This window comes from Dermacentor silvarum, chromosome 1 (genome assembly GCF_013339745.2).
Source record: "Dermacentor silvarum isolate Dsil-2018 chromosome 1, BIME_Dsil_1.4, whole genome shotgun sequence".
NCBI classification, from domain to species: Eukaryota; Metazoa; Arthropoda; class Arachnida; order Ixodida; family Ixodidae; genus Dermacentor; species Dermacentor silvarum.
Genome location: NC_051154.1, coordinates 259,469,382 through 259,487,516, shown reverse-complemented (window position 1 = coordinate 259,487,516; position 18,135 = coordinate 259,469,382). Strand labels below are relative to the sequence as shown.

Here is an 18,135-nt window from a genome sequence, read left to right as displayed (position 1 = left end):
CTACGGCCAAAAAAGAAACGGAAAATGAAGGAAAGACTTCACGAGGTCACCGCTGTTTGTGAAATCGTTTTCTTGTGGATACTCAGGGCAGCAATCGCTAGAATAATTCATCAGACGTCATGTGATACCCGACGCAGAAGCACTCATTGGTGTCGAGTATATTGACGCTTCTGGCGATTTTACGTCGCCTTCTAATGCCAGTCAATTCAAGAGTCGTATTGGACGGCCCCGCAGGCACAATTTTCCCTCGCAGCCGAACTTAGTTTGGGGTGGTGATCGTGAAACATCGCAGCGCCTAATGAGTCACGTGATTCACTCTAGTGTTGCCTACTCTGCTTAAATAGTGATCTGCCACCACCAAGCAATATCGGACATTTGTGCGCACCTCTGGCTCACGTGCCCGTAAATTGGCCACTGAGGAGGCAATGCCACCTCAATTAATAATCGTCCATAAACAGTCATTTAGCGGTTTGTTGCTCCTCTTAGTGTCAGTGTGTTGTGATCAATCTGCGACACCCACTAGCGTCTCGACGCCCTTCAACGCTCCTAAGGATGCCCAAACGACCATGTCAAGTTTATCCACGGCATCGCAAGAAACGATTTATTTAGAAACGACTGATAAATTGCACCTGCCCATGTCTGTCTCTCTACCCGCAACTGTGGATATAGGAATCACTTCAAACGTCACTACGACAGCCGAGTCGAAGGAAAGCACTTACGAACATGCAGTCAAAGAAACGGGGATAGCTGCCGTTATGGTAACCACACCGACTTCCGCAAAGTCAATTACCTCCAAAAGGTCGCAAGCGGCGACTACAGAAGAACAGACGGCGACTTACTTTACAACAGAATTGACCACCGGAAGCCTCGTGAACAACATGACCTCAGAGTTCACAGGGACGAATTTCACTTCATGGTCAATGACGCCAGCGACGAATCAGCCACCAAAGAGATCACAATTCATCGATGGTATCCGGACCGCGATCAAACAGCTCATGTCTACAGCTGGCAGCGAATTCACGCGGAAGCTACTGCAAGCTGATATATCTACTGACTGCACCTTAGGCTTGCTGAAGTTTATGCGAGCTATCCAGGAGTTGGAGCCCTGGGCCCTCAGACGTGAGTGCACTGCAGCTCTACCTCTTATTTCTGTATATGCATGACATGTTAGACTGATGTGTCTCGGATTCTCCATGCTGCCATTGTTCACGGAAATGAACACAAACTAATGCAAAGATTTCAGAGAGGCTATGCTCATAAAAAAATAATTAGCTGGCAGCATTTCTGATATGACTGTCATCGCTGTAGGCAGGCACAGCTTCTTGCGAAATGTTCAAGTGTGCCAGCTTCTTTATAAATATGTATTCAGTTCTTGGAAGAAAGATAAGTTAAGAGCCTGTAAATCCTGGCTCGGAAAACATCCTTTCATATTGCGTCATAGAAAAAATTCACTGTTCTCAAAGGAACACTGATGGGAAACGTAAGGCCTAGTTCATAATAAATTAGTGCAGTGAAATTGCAAACATGTCACCGTTGCCAAGAGTGGAGATATCGTAAGTGACTAAATGCACGTGTCAGCTAGGTAACCCCATTAGGAATATATTGAAGCAGCTTCACTGTAAAGATATTTTCTTGCAAAAAATGCCTGGCAGCTGCTTTGCCAGAAAATTTCTTTACAGCTCTGTTCTGTTTTATTTCTCTGTTTGCCAAATTATGTGTGACTTTAACAGAAATTTTGTGTTTAAGACAGTTTTATTTTGCATTACAGGGAAAATTCTATTCTGCGTTTTTTATTATTCCCTTATTTTAATAATATTTGCGGTTTTATTTGACGGAAAATTTGTGTGTAAAAACAATTTTCATTTTGAGTCAAAGGAGTAGTTATGCTTCTTGTTAATATTTTCCTGCTCAAATATTTTTGAGTTTCCCGTTGGAGGAAATAGATTTGTAGCGATAATTTTCTATAGTGGTGAACAGTGGTAGAACAATGAATGTCGCTGAAACCAACGTTTTCACAAGGACATTACTCATCGTGAGGGCAGTTGCTGCCCAGACGGAGAGAAGTTCCTTTGTAGAAACGTTGGCCCTCCACTTGGTCAAACACTGTTGACCACTTGAAGCCTCCATCTTCCTGTGGACTTCTGTCCTTAATGAGTATCTTATCGCACGTCACAGAAACATTACAAAATAGCAAGTATCCTGTAAACATGCATTTTAAATCAAAACAAACAATAGGCCAGGTGGTTTGTTGAAGGCTGAAAACGTTTAACTGCAGCGCAAGAAGACGGAGCTCACCCGCAGCACTGCTCTGTGTCTCCGTAATTCTGTCCTTACTGAGCTTTTTTTTTTTTTTTGCACTGCTGTGAAGTGTAGTCAGCACTTTTTTATCAGTTGCTGTAAGCAAAACTTTTTTATTTAAGACATTATAGAAGAAAACAGGTTTTGTAGCCTCATTTTACATCAAAATATGCTACGCCAGATAAATATGAATACAGGTATATTCTTCTTTCTGGCGTTTTACGTGCCAAAACCAGTTCTGATGTTGAGGCACGCCGTAGTGCAAGGCCTCGGATTAATTTTCGCCACCTGGGGTTCTTTAACGTGCACTACAACGCAAGCACACGGGCTTTTTTGCATTTCGCCTCCATCAAAATGCCGCCGCCGCGGCCGGGATTCGATCCACGACATCGCGCTCAGCAGCGCAACGCCTCAGATAGCTGAACCACCTCAGCGGGTGAACACAGGTATATTGATAGAACTGCTCATGCCACACTAGGGTCAGAAAACTAGCGAAATCAGTTTCCTTCCAGCTGTTATTACAGTGTAAAAGTCCATTTCCTAAGCTATAGGGAAGCTTTCGCTTGTCTTAGCTCGCACGTGTAAGGAAAGGAAGAACAGAACAAACAAAAAATGTTCACCGACGATTACGATACTCCCTAATGCGAAATTTGAGCACAGCTCTGTAAGTGTTTTCATTTCGCTAAACATAAGCTGGCGCTCGTCTCGTGCGGCACGTTGCAAACGGAATGAATGTGGCGCGACGGCCTCGCTAATCGGGAGATCGCAAGAGGCAGCGCGTGGGTGCCGTGTGGGCACGATTCACAGCAGCTGCCGCAGACCAACCACCACTCATGCAGCGCTTTGTTTCCATATATGGTATCGGAGGACACGCTCGCCGCATGCCTTATTGTTGGTGTCATCGGTAAACAGACGACACGCGCTACTCTGGCGCCACTCGTAGCCATCGTCGCCACAGAGCCTGTATTGCGCCTCACTGTGCTTTTCTTCTCACGCTTTCGCCATACCTTCCTCCTCCGCTTTCTGCCTCATGATTCCGCGGCACCCTCCTCCTCCACTTTCCTCATCACTCGCTCTTTGCTATCGCCGTCTTTCATCCCCGTTGTGCTCCGCGTTCACTTTTCCATCCATCGCTGTGCTCGTTCGCTCGGTTGGTAGATCACTTGGGCCACTCAGTCGGTGACTAGATGATTGATAGATAGATAGATAGGCTCAATACGGCTGAAGTAGGCAAATAATGCAAATAGCATTAAACCTCGCGCTAAGGTTTGCTGCGCGGGCACCTGTGAAACGCAAGCAAGAGGTGATATACCTTTCTATGTTGGCGTAACCTACTTTGTCACAATGACTCAAAAGCTATGATCTATAGAAGGCCAAGCTTAAGTCCTACCAGAACTAATGAGTACTTAATGGTAAGTTAAAGATTATTGTTGGGTTTACATGCCCAATGATTATCGCTCTGCTTTGCTGAATGCTTTTTGCCAAGCGATCGGCTATTTAACAGCTGTTTACGCCTAAACTAATTTTGGTAGTGCAAAGCACTATACTCAAATCACTTTACAAAAAACTAATTAGTCATCTGAAACCAAAAATAAAGATGTGGAGAAAAGTATTTGCAAACTGAATATGCACAGTCTTCACGACCTTCAGTAGTTTTTATTAAAGGTAGCCAACAATTCAATGTTCGTCATACCTGATGCATGCATCCTCTAAAATTCAGCGGGCTCTACTCATGTTATCTGAATCTACAATGTTTCCAGATCGGGTGCCCTGAATTAAGACGAACTGCAACGTAGTTGGCAAACAGTAGAAGGACTGAAAAAGCTAATATTTCCACCATAGCAAAAATAGTGAATACCTTTCATTACCATAAGTCAGCAGTTATTATGCTAAAATTGAAGTTTGTTCAGGAAGTTCTAAGCAGATTTATGAAACTGTTGCAAAGGCGTCCCAAAAATTGTGGCAGCACGTGAGGGATCATTCCCACAATTACTCGAAAATTACATTTATATTGTAACAATTCCTCAGGTGAAAATATGGCTTATCAGTAAAGATTCGCTTTTCTATGTCACATGCTTGAGCACCGCCAGCTTACTCGGAACGGAGGTCCCTATGAATTCGAAGCTAGCGGAAGGTACTAGCTTTCGCAGGTCCTTGAGCGATGCACACATAGGATACATCCCCGAACGTGTGCGACAAGTAGTGCTGAACATACGTCCGCTGGTCCCTTTAGTTCACCGGCGGCATTCGAAACTTGCGCTTCTGATCCAAGAGCGGTACTTCGCACTTAATTAATACGACATCACAACTGCAATTTAGTACATGATCCGTGCGTTCTTCGCCTAAGAAACCGCGTTTAGCCTTTTCTGAAGCCACACAGGTGTGCATCAAGGTTCATTTATCTTTGTTTCCTCCCTTAAAACCGTCGTACATCGGTGTGCAGTTCCCGTTGTTCGCCAGCCACAAGGGCTCGACGAACCAACTTCGCTGAGCCGCGCTTTGCGCGATGTTCCTCTTGCGTGGCCGACATTTTTACTACCACACAGTGATGAAAATCCCGCCAAAAGCTAGGATAAAGCGCAGATGCACGTGATCTATCACGCCAATACATCTTCGCATCACGTGACCCATTCCGCAACTACATGAGTGTACCCTCCAAATCCTCCTCTGGAGTCAGGCACGCTCTGTTCGAGACGCGAGGTGATGAGTGTAATTGCTTTGTTTATAAAAACGCAACTTCTTGAAGGCCTTCCGATTGCAGGTATATCAAAGGTCTTGGTAGATCTGTCTTCAACCGGACTACATTCTTGCTTCTCATTTGAACATGATTCTGAGGCTCAAGACGGACATATTGAATAGGACATAGATTTATTTTGTGCTTCCTGGGCAATTGGCCTTAAATGAAGTCACTATAACCGCATGAGTGGTGTTCATTGGTGAAATAAGTTGCTGGTGCCAGTCCTGTGACGTCAGATAGTCAAACCTAATTTAGGGTGAATTCCAATGACAGATCCAGAGCAATCCGCAAGCTCCGCCACAGAGCGCCATGCTCCGGCGGAGAGCAGCCCCTCCGAATCTGAGTTCGGGAAACTCAAGCGCCAATCAGAGCAAGCGGGGTACAGTCAACCCCATGCGGAAGTACCGGCATTGCTCACTTCGAAGTGACACTTCCCTGTTTTTGCGAACGAAAAACGTTTTTGCCGCACTTCTGTGGCATGTTCGCGTGTGGAACTTCAGTTATTTAGGTGCATCTAGTCTGAGAACCTTTGTGCTTACTAAAACAATGCCTCTCTTATCTTTCTATTTAGGCGGCACCTGCGTTGCTTTGTTTACGCCGTCTGCTACAGAGAATATCCAGTCAACGGCTGCTGGATGAACTACGTCACGCTGACTTCTTGTCGAATTCATCGATTTCGGCAGAGCATTCTGCACTGCTCCGCATGGCTATCATGAATCGAGATCCGCTCTCAAACTGCCATTGCAACAAAGTTGCACCAAAATGCGATGAAATGTTTCATCCAGAAGCATTCAGCATTAGTGATCGGTGGCATATCTCGTACTTTACGGGGTCTGATGTGTTGCTGTTCAGTATATTATAGCGATTAGCATTCTTTGCCTACTTCAGCCGTTTTGAGCCTGCCTGCCTGCCTGTCTGTCTGTCTGTCTGTGTCTGTCTGTCTGTGTCTGTCTGTCTGTCTGTCTGTCTGTCTGTCTGTCTGTCTGTCTGTCTGTCTGTCTGTCTGTCTGTCTGTCTGTCTGTCTGTCTGTCTGTCTGTCTGTCTGTCTGTCTGTCTGTCTATGCTGTTACGTAGACCCAGTAGCTCAAGTTGTCTACCAGCTTGTAGTGAGGCTGTTGTGGTCGTTTCACCATCCTTATTCCAGCTTCGTGGTCCCACTCGCAATGCCATCGTCAACGCGCCTTCTACACCGACCTACGAGAGGGCCAACAGACGGTCATTTGAGGAATTGCCTGACGTTTGTGTGCAGGCGCGGGTACAAACGTGTGTAATAGAGAAAAATTCGGGGCTCTTGCGCCTTTAATATCCCACTTTGCCTAGGCACTACGCCTAGTTTCTTTGCTCGCTTGTATGCGTTTGTCCCTAGGCGCGAAGGCATTGCGCAGTAACGTCGCGCGCTGGCCATGCCCATGCGCAAGTTTGTTTACGCTCCTGGCCATGCTCATGGGTGAGTTTCTTGACGCTCCGACGCTGGCTGCCGGCGCGGTGAACCAGGTGAAGCAGTGGTCACTGACGCCCCATTTTGTGATCGCTGTGTCTAAAGGTACGTGGGACGTACGCGAATACCAGAAGCTAAAGGCACGTCGGACCGACTTTATCGCGCCTACGACGCTCGTGCAGAGTCAGTCATGCCAGATTATACCTTTCGCGCTCCTCAGTGCGCTATACCTTCAAAATATCACTAAGCTTCCCGGGGGAGCAGTAAGGGCTGTAGTAGACATCGGGCCTGCTCTCCTGGCAGTATCTTCGCTCGTGCCAGGCAAAAGATACGTCGGACGTACCTGCTTTGCTTCCGTTTCGCTAGCTCCGCGGCTTCCGCCTACCGATTTTTGCGTATGTTTTAGCAGAAGAACGTTTATTTACGTGACCATTAAAGGTGACCATTAAAACACGCTTTTGTAAAATCACGGGCAGCGGCATGATAAAAGCCTGAAACGAGCGAAGATACTGCTCCAGGAGATCGGGCCCAGTTTCTAATATGGCCCCTACTGCTCCCCCGAGAAAATCGGTGATGTTATTTTGAAGGTAGAGCGCGTAAGGTGCGAGAAAGGTATAATCTGGCATGACTGTCTCAGCACGAGCGCCGTCGGTGCCAGAAAGTCTTTCCGACGTACCTTTAGCTTCTGGGATTCGCGTATGTCCAAGGTACCTTTAGACACAGCGATCACGAAATGGGGCATCTGTTCCCACTGATTCACCTGGTTCACCATGCCGGCAGCCAGCGTAGGAGCGTAAACAAACTCGCGCATTGGCACGGCCAGTGCGAGACCTCACTCCGCAATGCCAGCACGCCTAGGGACAATCGCATACAAAACGAGCAAGGAAACTTCTCCTCCGTAGTATCTAGGCAAAGTCAGACATTTGAGGAGCGGAAGCCCCCAGATTTTCTCTGTCGCACCCGCTTCGACATGAATCCTGCGTCGTCCTTTTATTATGTTGATGCTGTCGTCATTCAATGGTGACTAAACCACCCTTGTCTCGTCATTCAGACAGTCGCTTTCATGTATCCACTGTAATGCCGTCGTCCTCGTCACATCGTCAAACAGGCTCCATAAAGACATCATTACGCCATTGTCGTCATACACTCGTCATCATACCATTGTCGCCATACCGTTTTCATGCCATGTTCGTCGTGATGTTGTCACCCCATTGTCCTCATACCGTTTTCATGCCATGTTCGTCATGATGTCGTCGTCATAGATTCATCGTCATGCATTCGTTGTTAGGCCATCGTCGTGATGTCGTCGCGACGTTCCATCGTCGTAATTAAATGTTCGACATCCAACTCTCGTCGAGCCATCTTCGTCATACGGCCTTCGTTCATCTATCGACGTAATTCCTTCGTCGTCGTGGTATCTTATCATGCTGTCGTCATTCAACTGGGAGTGTGTCATCTTCAATCTTTATCATGCAGCCATTGTGATACCATCGTCGTCTATCATTGTGGACATGCTATCATCGTCATTCTAGTTTCGTCACCCCGTTGTTGTAATACTATCATGGTCACACATTCGTCGTCGTCGCATTTTTCTTATGTCATCGCCATCAGGCTGTCGTGGTTGTCATCGTCATCATTTAAGCGTCGTCATATCATTGTCGTCATGCCATCGTTGTCAGAACGCCTCTGTCCTTTCTTTGACGTCATTCCATGGCCGTCACTCCGTCGGCATCCTACAGTCCTTCTTACGCCCCCATGGTCATGGGTAAGGTTGGCCAATGAGTGCCATAGCAATGTGGGCTATGTCGAATTGAGCCCGAAAGCAACGGAAGTTTCAGGAAAGCCACTACACTTATAGGGTGTGTCGTTACATTGCTCGAATGCTAATTGTATTACCATTGACAGCCATCGTGAGATGAGTTCTGTCTGATTTTTTTAATACCAGCTTTTTAACAAAATCGGTCGTTCTAGCAAACCACAGTTGCCACTGTTATGGGTGGGACTGAGAAAGCGATATAGGAACCCACCTTTTTGTACTCCTGTGACTTTCGTCGACGGCTTCGCTGCCCGTGCTGAACATCCACTTATATCCGGTTTGACCCTAAATAACTGGGCAGACTGCAATCATTTTGTGAAGCTACAATTTGTGCTCCCTGTTCCTACTAAGTAGCCGCATGGATTGCGGCAAGCTCATGCGCGTACGTTTATTTACCTTCTTTTCCATGCGCAGTAATCGACGCTACAGCCAAGTACCCAACCGGCTTCCTTCAGGGCACTGTGTCCGACCTGGGTGCCTACGATGAGTGCATTGAGACCGTGGTACGCGACGAGTATGGCGTAAAGAAAGTGCGCGGCCAGTACTGCGACGTGCACCTGTTAATAGAGGATAATTTACTAATTGAAGACTTGCTACCGGCCATTATCTATTCCCACAGCAGGGTAAGTGCGTCGGTACTTGTGTTTTATGCACTCGTTTAAATCACTTTCTATATTGCCTTTCGCCGTTGCCAGGATACAATTTTGGCAACTGGTCAATGGCCATTGGTGATGACATACAAAATTCTCTTGTTTTCATTAGACACCTCAGTCTAAGCAGCATTGTCCTTGGTGAATACTGGGTGAGGAAACCATATGATAATGTTAAACGCTGATGGCTTCCATCTTCCACTGAATGGTGCAGCTGTACACCCTGAGCAAGGCCGTAATGGCAGTAACGGCGACTAAGGCAGCAGAGGATGCATAATAGCACGACTAGCAAACAAATACTTAAGAAGAAGGGAGTATGAAGGAACGGAGTGGGTGCTTAACATAAGCTGCTTATTCTGAGAAAGAAGTCGAAAGAATACAAGAGAGGCGCATGTCTGTAGCGCTCACGATAAGAAACCACCGCTTCGTGTTAAACAGCTGGAACTCTTTCCACAATAAGACAAAAAGTAGGCTCGCGGATGCAGTTCGTCCCTCTTTTCTTATTAGGAAAGCCCGCCCACAACTCTCGTGCCAACGCGTCACTTCTCGGGCCCAGTATCTTGATCTCGCAAAGCAGTGGCTCACATTTTCACGCAATGTAATGCGTGGGTAAGTGCGTATTACCTTTGTCTTTTAATGATAGTTCATGCTCTCGCGCTCGGTCATTGACAAATCGCCCAGTTTGACCTACTTAGGTCTTCTCACATGATAACGACATGTCATATAGAACACCAGTCACACATTTCTCGTAAGGTCTGGCGTGATTCTTCTTGCATCCGAGCTTCTTGTCAACGCAGTTGATGCGTGGACACAGCCCAGCCAACTTGCTTGGAACCGAGAAGGGAAATGGCACACCGTACCTTTTTGCGACTTTTTTAAGGTGGAGGAATAGCTTCTGCACATATGGCGCCACAGCAGGCTTGCGTCCTTGTTGGACGAAGCTGGTCATTTTTTGCATATTTCCCCTCATTTTTTTTACCAGGGTTTCTGGGACACCTCTTAGAACCGAGCTCGGGTAGCCAGCTGAAGTTATCCTCGCCAATTGGCTAACAAAACTAGCATGCCAGGCGTCAGGACACGTCTTCATAAACGCACATTTAACTCAGAGAGTGACTATTCCTCATTTGACCTCTTTTAACTTCCTGTCCGTTGACCCGCAGTGGTTGCTTAGTTGCGCAGTGGTTGCGAAAGCATTACAGGATTAACAACCATTGTTAAACATTTTGGAAACACTACAGGGAGCACTGCAAATTGGAGTGAGTGTCTGGGTTTTTGGCATGGTGAATGGCACTCAACCCCGGAAATGTTCGCCAACATTAGATGGATTAAATCGCCAGCTAAATTCTTGGGCGTACCACTCGAACATTACCGTCGTATTGAGGAGTACTGGCTTGAAGTTAGGCGAATCAAGGAAAAAACAACAAACTGGAAAGGCACACATCACTCAATGTTTGCGAGAATCACTGTTTGCAACTTGTTTTTAATAATCATAACCACATAAAGCCAACAGACAATGAAGCCAAGGAAAGCATCGAGGAAACTAAGTATGGTTAAAATTGGAATGTAGAAAATAATGCAGAAAAAAGAAATGAAAGTGGACGAAAAGATAACTTGTCCCCGGCGGCAGCCGAACCCACAACCTCCGTATTACGCGTGCATTGCACTACCATTTGTGCTACGGCGACGCCCATCAATTCGTCCACTAACTTGGGCATTTATTTTTACTAGATCTAGCGCCACTCAGAACCATGGTTCAGAGTGGCGCTGGCTAACACACCTAGGGCTAGATCTAGTAAAAATAAATACCTAAGATAGTGGACGAATTGATGGCCGTAGCACAATTGATAGTGCAACGCACGCGCCATGTGGAGGATTGCGGGTTCGGCTCCCGCCGGGGACAAGTTATCTTTTCGTCCAGTTTCATTTCACTTTTCCGCATTATTTTCTTCGTTCCAACTTCAACCACACATAATTTCCTTGATGGTTTCGTTGGCTTCATTGTCTGTTGGCTTAATATGGTTATGATTAACATCAAGCCCCTCGGTTCCCCTTCTTTCGTTTGTTTTTAATAAGCACAATATGGTACGTCATGCAACTTTTCTGTTGTTCTCGTATAAATGTGCAAATTATTCACAGAGTTTATGCTGTGCTCCTTTGGGCATCAGATTGGGAGAGATGTAGCCGTATGAACTTGTTTAAGCAAGTCAAAGACGGAGCCTAAGCCTGTCACATCTTTTTGTGAAACAGCTAGTGAACAGGTTTACTTTCTTTCGAAACGTGAGTGTCCCCTTTCTGCGCACAATGTGCCAGTTGTGACTGAGCAAGCATCTGCCGGCTTATGTGGTAAGCAATTGAAGTATGCCTGCTGCTCTTCGAGGGTACCTAAGCGAAGTAGTTGACAGTGTCCGTTTTCTGCTCATACGTTTTTCTAATGATGACATATTTTTCGGTGTCACGGACAAAATTATACAGGGATACATTTTACATGATCATACCGATTCCTATGCACAGAGCCAAACACAGTGGAGGACAGGGACAGGACAGTTTAAAGCGTGTAAAAAAATGCAGGTGCAGCCAGGTAATAAATCTTTTTTCTTTAAGTTACATACCGGGGCTTTGCGGGTACGGCCCTTTTTACAAGGGAAGGGTTTTTATTTACCTTGGGAAGCAAACTGCCGTAAACAATTGGAAACAATTTACTACGTTTTTTTTTTCTTTGTTGGGAAGGGGTCTATTTTGGGGACGTTCTTCAAAGAACACTATAGAAAGAATTAAGTATTAGATTTTAAACTATTGAAAATAATGACGGACTGCCTTTGGACCTAATTATGCTAATGGGCCTGCACTGTTTGTGGTGGGCACGAAGGGCAGGTTTTTTTTTGTGAGCCTGACCGAAGGCGTTTACGACTACTTTTGCGGGAAGGTGTTTCCAAGTTCATTGACGTAATTAAAGATCAAGAATGCCCCCCGGATTGGCTGATGAAGATTGAGCCCCTCGCAACATTATAAGAATTTTAAACATGACATGGCCAGCCAAAATGTGGCTGACCACACAGCGTGTATGCATGAAAGTATGTTCATATGTATAATTATGTATTGGGTGCTTTCTTAGAAAAAAATTATCCAATTGGTGTTTGCTAAGTGAAAGTTCCGGCAATAAAGAAAAAAAGCCATGATTGCTTAGTGGTTATGGTGTTGGGCTGCTAAGCACGAGGTCGCGGGATCAAATCCCGGCCATGGCGGCCGCATTTCGAAGGGGGTGTAATGCAGAAAACACCCGTGTAATTAGATTTGTGCATATGCTAAAGAACCCCGGTGATCCAAAATAATCCGGTGTTTCCCCACTAAGGCGTGCCTCAGAATCAGATGGTGGTTTTGGCACTTAAAACCCCATAATTTGTTTAACTTCCAGTGCGTGAAACCATAAGACAGCAGGTCTTGCTGCGCACGTGGGCTGTACTGCCAGCAGTATGGCAGCAAGTTCCAGCTCTTTGACACGCTGCTGCTATTTTCTGATAGGGCCACTGCCCGCATCTGACTTTGTTGTACTTTTTCAACTTCGCTCGCCGTACAAACAAGTGAAAGTTGCGTTTTCTGTTCCTTTCTATTCGCGCCTTCTTAAACTTTAATGCGTGGGCATTCTTTGGCGGGTGCCCTAACAAAATCTGTCCGTCCCGTGACGGTTTATACGTGCAAAATGAATGCATAATTTTTTCACGTTAACACATGTTATCGTTATGATCACACACATGTAATCGTTAGTATATTACACACATGTAATCGTTCGTAGATGATTGGCAGCGTTAGGAAAAAAATACTTGTGACAAGCATTCGAAAAATGCACCGCAGTGGGGCCGGCAGATCTCTGTGTGTGAGACATTACATACATGGGAACAAAAAAAATTAAAAAATTAATCTAGTTCCAGGCTTGCGAAATCTGATGAAACAGCGGAGCTCCGCAAGTATGGGTGTATAGCGTACCAAAAAATTTTTAAAAATGGGTGTATAGCGTTGTGGCTATGGCGTTTGCCTTCGGACCGTGACTACCCGGGTTCGAATCCCGCCTCGCCAAGCAACATTATATTGTTTTTTTATTTTTTTCTCTCTCTCTTGTCACTCTATTTCCCTCTTTCTCTCTCTCGCTCTCATTTTTTCGTTCTCTCGCCCATAGCAAGTTGTGTTGCAATCGTCGGTACAATGCAACCATATGGTTCCAATAAATGCGTTTTCTGCAAGCGTGTGTGTATAGCGCAGTCGTTATGAAGCTCGCCTTCGGGCTGTGGGTAGCCGGCTTCGAATTTAGCCTCGCCAAGAAAGATCATTTTGTTTATATATTTCCTTGTTTCTCTCGTTCTCTGTATGTCTCTATTTCTTTCTATCTCTGCCCCTCCTCTCCTCCTATGCTCTGCTTTCACGCTCTCCCAGCTCGTCGATGCTGCGCACGACAACGAGACCAACTTAGCGAGGCTAAGTTGGTCTCGTATATGTATAACAATTTTTGTTGACATTTTCTAAGGTAAAGTTTTCGCCTCATAGTATATGTGCAACCAAACAATTTCCAGCTCAATTTTACACCTTCGCTTTCTTTACAGCCACTATCATCATTAGGTCTCCTTACGGTAGCAGACGCTATCACGCCATTTTTAGCACGCTGTCTGTGCGACAACCGCCTTGTCGTAATCAGCACAAGGATGAGACCGCGGAAAGAATATTGAGCTGTTTTTGAAAAAAAAAAGTTATCCTAGCTGCTAAAAGCATCGACAACAGTGCGCCAGGGCGGAAGTTTCGTGTTAACAAGGGTAACGTTCACGCTAGACTATGCCTAAACGCGAACCGCTGCAGACAAATGTTCGATGCCAAGACAAAATACGCACGAGGCTTTTGTTCTAGATGGGATGAATACTCCGTGGTGTCGAACAACAAGAGTACTGCTGCGGTTTTCATGAGTGTTTGTTATCGATGTTTCTTGCGGTCACCTGAGCAAATGCTTGACGCGACAGCTGTTGGAATCTGGCACCCTGCTCGTGATAATCCCCGGAAGCATGACCTCTAAGTTCCAACCGCTTCACGTTTGCATAAATAAACTCTTAAGCTCAGTGTCAAGGCTTGCTACATGAAGTGGATGAGGTCAAGACAGCCTGCAGCGACTCCCGTCGGACGGCGTCAATGATTTCGGAAGCTTGGGCACATATTTCCAGTGATGTCCTCGTTCGTGCTTTCAAAAAGTGCCCGATTTGTCCAGACACTGACACGGAAAAAGAGTGTCAGTGGCCGGACATGTCCGATAAGAGACACTCTTCCGACAGCGCAAGCGACGAGGTCGACTAAAGTGTGGATCATCATTAAACAAAATTCTTTCGCCGAGTGATGTCAGTACAGGTGTCGTCACCTGGCTTGACATACGTCTTTCATTCGCATTGTATTTCACTTTATTTCGACTTGTACCTCACTCGTGCTGTACGCCAATTAATGCTTTTTTATTCTCGATTTTTCCAAATATCACTTCGTATTATATTCTAAGTGGCTTAACGCACAAATGACATTCAGTTGATATACATATGTACAAATATCAACGGTACGGGAAAGTGATCGGCTTCAAATCTCGACCATATCGTAAAAGGCCAGGTATACCACTTTTTGTGCGCATTTTATTATGTTACACGCATGTTTTTAAGATAATGATGTGCACTGAATTCATTATTTCTATTGAGTTGCAAAAACTTATCGGTCACCTAACGCATTGCTTACTGACAGCATGAACGGTGCAGATAACCGCAAGCGCTTAGTGGCTTTCATTATTGAAAATTGGCCATTATCTTCTCCTGGAAGCCCAAAAGAAGCAGGTACGTCTTTGAGGCGTACCTTCAGCTCCATATGATATACAGCGTGCCCCGCACACTTGAAACAAGACTTGAGGAGAGAGAGAGAAAAAAATGGTTGATCCCTCTTTCATAGTAATCGGTAGAACACGAAAGCGAAACGTGTCTTCACAGAAGCTGTTGCATGTTTATTGTAGGTGTAGGATTAAGTTGCAAGTAGTCATCAGCGGCACTCTAGGACTGTACATGGATCCTCGACAATTGCCCAAAAATCGAAAGTTGACGAACGACTTGCGACAAGGAAACATCCCCCGGAGACACTGCATTGCACGCGCCGGAGCACTGCACAAATCTGCCATAAACCACAGTCGTTCGCAAACCGTACAAGCGATACCGAATGGGTTGTTAGTAAATCGCTTCCTGAACTCACGGTGCGCTGCAGCGAAAGGCGCACGATTTGGGGCTCGGCGACCACTTGGGGCGCGGCGTCCTGCTGCCGAGTTGCTTCGGAGAACGTACGAGCACTTTGGTCGGGCTCCGTAGTATCTTGGGCAGCCAGGTGAGTTGCGACGCGCTCAGCTTCAGGAATGCGAGTGGCAGAGTGCTCAGCGTGCACTGAGTGCGCTGCGAACGTGCGAAGGCGTTCTGCTTCACGCTGGCGTGTTTCTCGCCGGACCAAAGCGAGATTCACCCGTAGACGTCGTTGTGTTCCTGCGCCGCTTTGCGCAGCAGTTTTCTTAGTTATGCCATCGCAAACGAAGCAGTAGGTGGCGTGTAAGCACTGCTGATGCATGTTGAAGCTGCACTCCGTAGGCGACGAGGCGTCACAGGATAATCGGACGCGAACGACAAACCATGCGCACCTACACTTAAGGCCTTCACTGCGTTGGAGCAACGCTGGTTAGATCCTCCGCTGCGCTGAGCCTACCGAAGCGCTTTCTGTCGGCGCTCGTTAGTGTCATGGTGAAGTACTTCGCTTCACGGCTCCTAGTTGGCGGCGCCATCCTTGTCAAGACAGAGCCTTTTTACGCGTCACATCCGTTACAGAAGTTGATCGTGGACCTCTGCTTAAAACACTTTCGTGTTAAAATAAGCTCTTAATTGGAATGTAGAGAATTCTGGCAGCATGACGTAGCCACGCACATGCATGCTACTCTGCATAAAGAAGGGGATTGAGGTAAAAACGGTCTTAAGAGATAGAGGGCGGGTAAGGTTTGAGCATATTCACGCGCCACTTATGGGTGGACGTGAATAACAACATGTTTGCCACTCTACGGAACAAGTCACGCTACTTTTTCTATTCTGTATAATTGCATATTTAGTCTAGATTTATCATCAACTTCGCAAATATGAATTTAAGCGAAACTTTAAAACAAATGTTTGGGGGGCGGGGTTGCATGTGACGTCAAATCAGCAATGGCTAGCTTGTTACGTACTGCGCACTTATGGTTTCCGGTGTCGTAAAGAAAGCCGCGAAATATGATAAGAACTCGGGTGATTTCCCGCTTGCGCGCCACAATTGCATGCTCTCAAACGTGTCGCCTTATGAACTAAAACTTTAAACTTAGTGCGTTGCTCCTGAAAAACCTGAAAGGCAGCCTGTCGTGTTCTTGAACTTTGTTATCATTATCAGGAACCATCACACTTTGGCCAGTATTCACTAAAAAAGTGCTTACGCTAAAACTCTTCTCCGGGGTATATGTCATCCAATTGTGCTGTCCGAAATATCGTTAATGAAAGAGCCCGGCCAATGATAAACACCACTTACGAGCGAAAAACATTGTCATATAGGCCCCTGTAACTTTCGGCAGCACAAGTGGTGGCTGGACTAAATTTTGCTTTTGACTACTGTGTCATGCGCTACCACTCTCCTAGAGCGACAGCGCGCTGTTGGTTGTCGCGAACCTTGTTTGCGACTACTGCGGTGGCGGCGCACAAGTGCTTAGTCACGTAGCTATTTCACGTATTTCGCGGAGTTCCGTTTGTTTTGCAAGTGATCCTGAGCTGTGGTGGTCTGCGGTGGTAGTGACCGGCTGTGATCTCTTTAGACTGAATTTCGACGGACCACGGAAATCAGTTCCGTTTCTCAGGAGTTCCATTTTTCTACAGACTGAGTTTAGGGTACAAAAGGTGCTCTTTTGAAAGGGACAGAAAATATATTCCTAAAATCAAAGATCCCTAATGCAAAACCAACCAACACTTAGGCTGCCCCATTTTAGTGGCAATTCCGTCTAAGCGACTTCGGTTTACCGAGATTCTACTTTCCATATTCGCTTTCATTTCGTTCTACCTTTCTCGCCCACTTGTGTGGGCAGCAAACCGGATTTTCAGTTCTGGATAGCATCCCTACATTTCCCCTTTCCCCACTCTCTGCAGTATTTTCTTTATGACACGGACAAGTATTACTGCGTAAAAGGTTGGAAGGCAAACATTTCTCTGGCATTTCCTAAAGTGCGCTACAGTTCAATAATTATTCTTGAATAACCATGAAATTAAACAGAATATAAAATACCATGTAACTTTATCCCTTGCTCCATAAAGTGACAAAAAGCTGCTGTTAGTAGAGCCCTCATGTAGTGCACCGGGACATGAAAAGAAAGCGTTAGCTAGAGTTTGTGCGGAAAGCCTAATATACACCCGAGAACGTCCGCGAGTGTGTGTGTGTGTGTTTGTATGTTTGTGTGTGTATATGTGTGTGCGTGTGTGCGTGTGCGGGCGTGATGGTGCATGCGGGTGCATGTGTGTTTGGGGGGGGGGGGGGTTCGGCGGTTGTGTGTTAGTGTCTGTGCGCACGCGTGCATGTGCGTGCGTGTGTGCGTGTGTGTGAGTCCGTGTTTCTGTACGCGTGTGCGCTCGTGTGTGTCTGCTTGTGCATGCGTTGCGTATGTGTGCGTGTGCGTTGTATGTTGGTTTGTGTGTGGGTGCAATCGTGTATGCGTGCGTGTGAGCGCGTTTGTTCGTGTGCACGCACGCTGTATGTGTGTGCGTGTGTTTGTGCATTTGCACGCTCGTACGCGTGCGTGTGTTGAAGCGAATGAGTACGTGTTTGTGTGCGCGCGCTGTGTGTGTATAAGGTGTGTGTGTGTGTGTGTGTGTGTGTGCGTTAGTTAGTGTGCATGCGCTGTAGGAGGGGGTGCCTGCGTGTGTGGGTTTTTGTACGTGTGTGCGCGTGTGTGTTTGGGTGCGTGCTCTGTGTATGTACGTGTGTTCGTGCGTGTGCTTGTACGCACGCGCTGTGTGTGGGTTGCGTGCGCTCGTGTGTTTTTATATGGGTGTGTTTGTGCGTCTGTTTGTGTGTGCGCACGCTGTGTGCGGGTGCACATGTCCGCGTGTGCATGTGCGCGTGCGTGCGTGTGTATGTGTGAGATAGAGAGGA

At 46.3% G+C, this 18,135-nt stretch overlaps 1 protein-coding gene across 1 annotated transcript in view; it reads left to right on the top strand.

Moving 5' to 3' along the window:
• Positions 1-284: 284 nt before the first annotated feature.
• LOC125942662 (nose resistant to fluoxetine protein 6-like) overlaps positions 285-18,135 on the top strand; it is a 46,823-nt gene continuing 28,972 nt past the window's right edge. The window contains exons 1-2 of the mRNA XM_049660909.1: positions 285-1,119; positions 8,705-8,913. Coding sequence (XP_049516866.1) covers positions 426-1,119; positions 8,705-8,913 — 903 coding nt within the window. The 5' untranslated portion in view covers positions 285-425. The remainder of the gene's footprint in view (positions 1,120-8,704; positions 8,914-18,135) is intronic.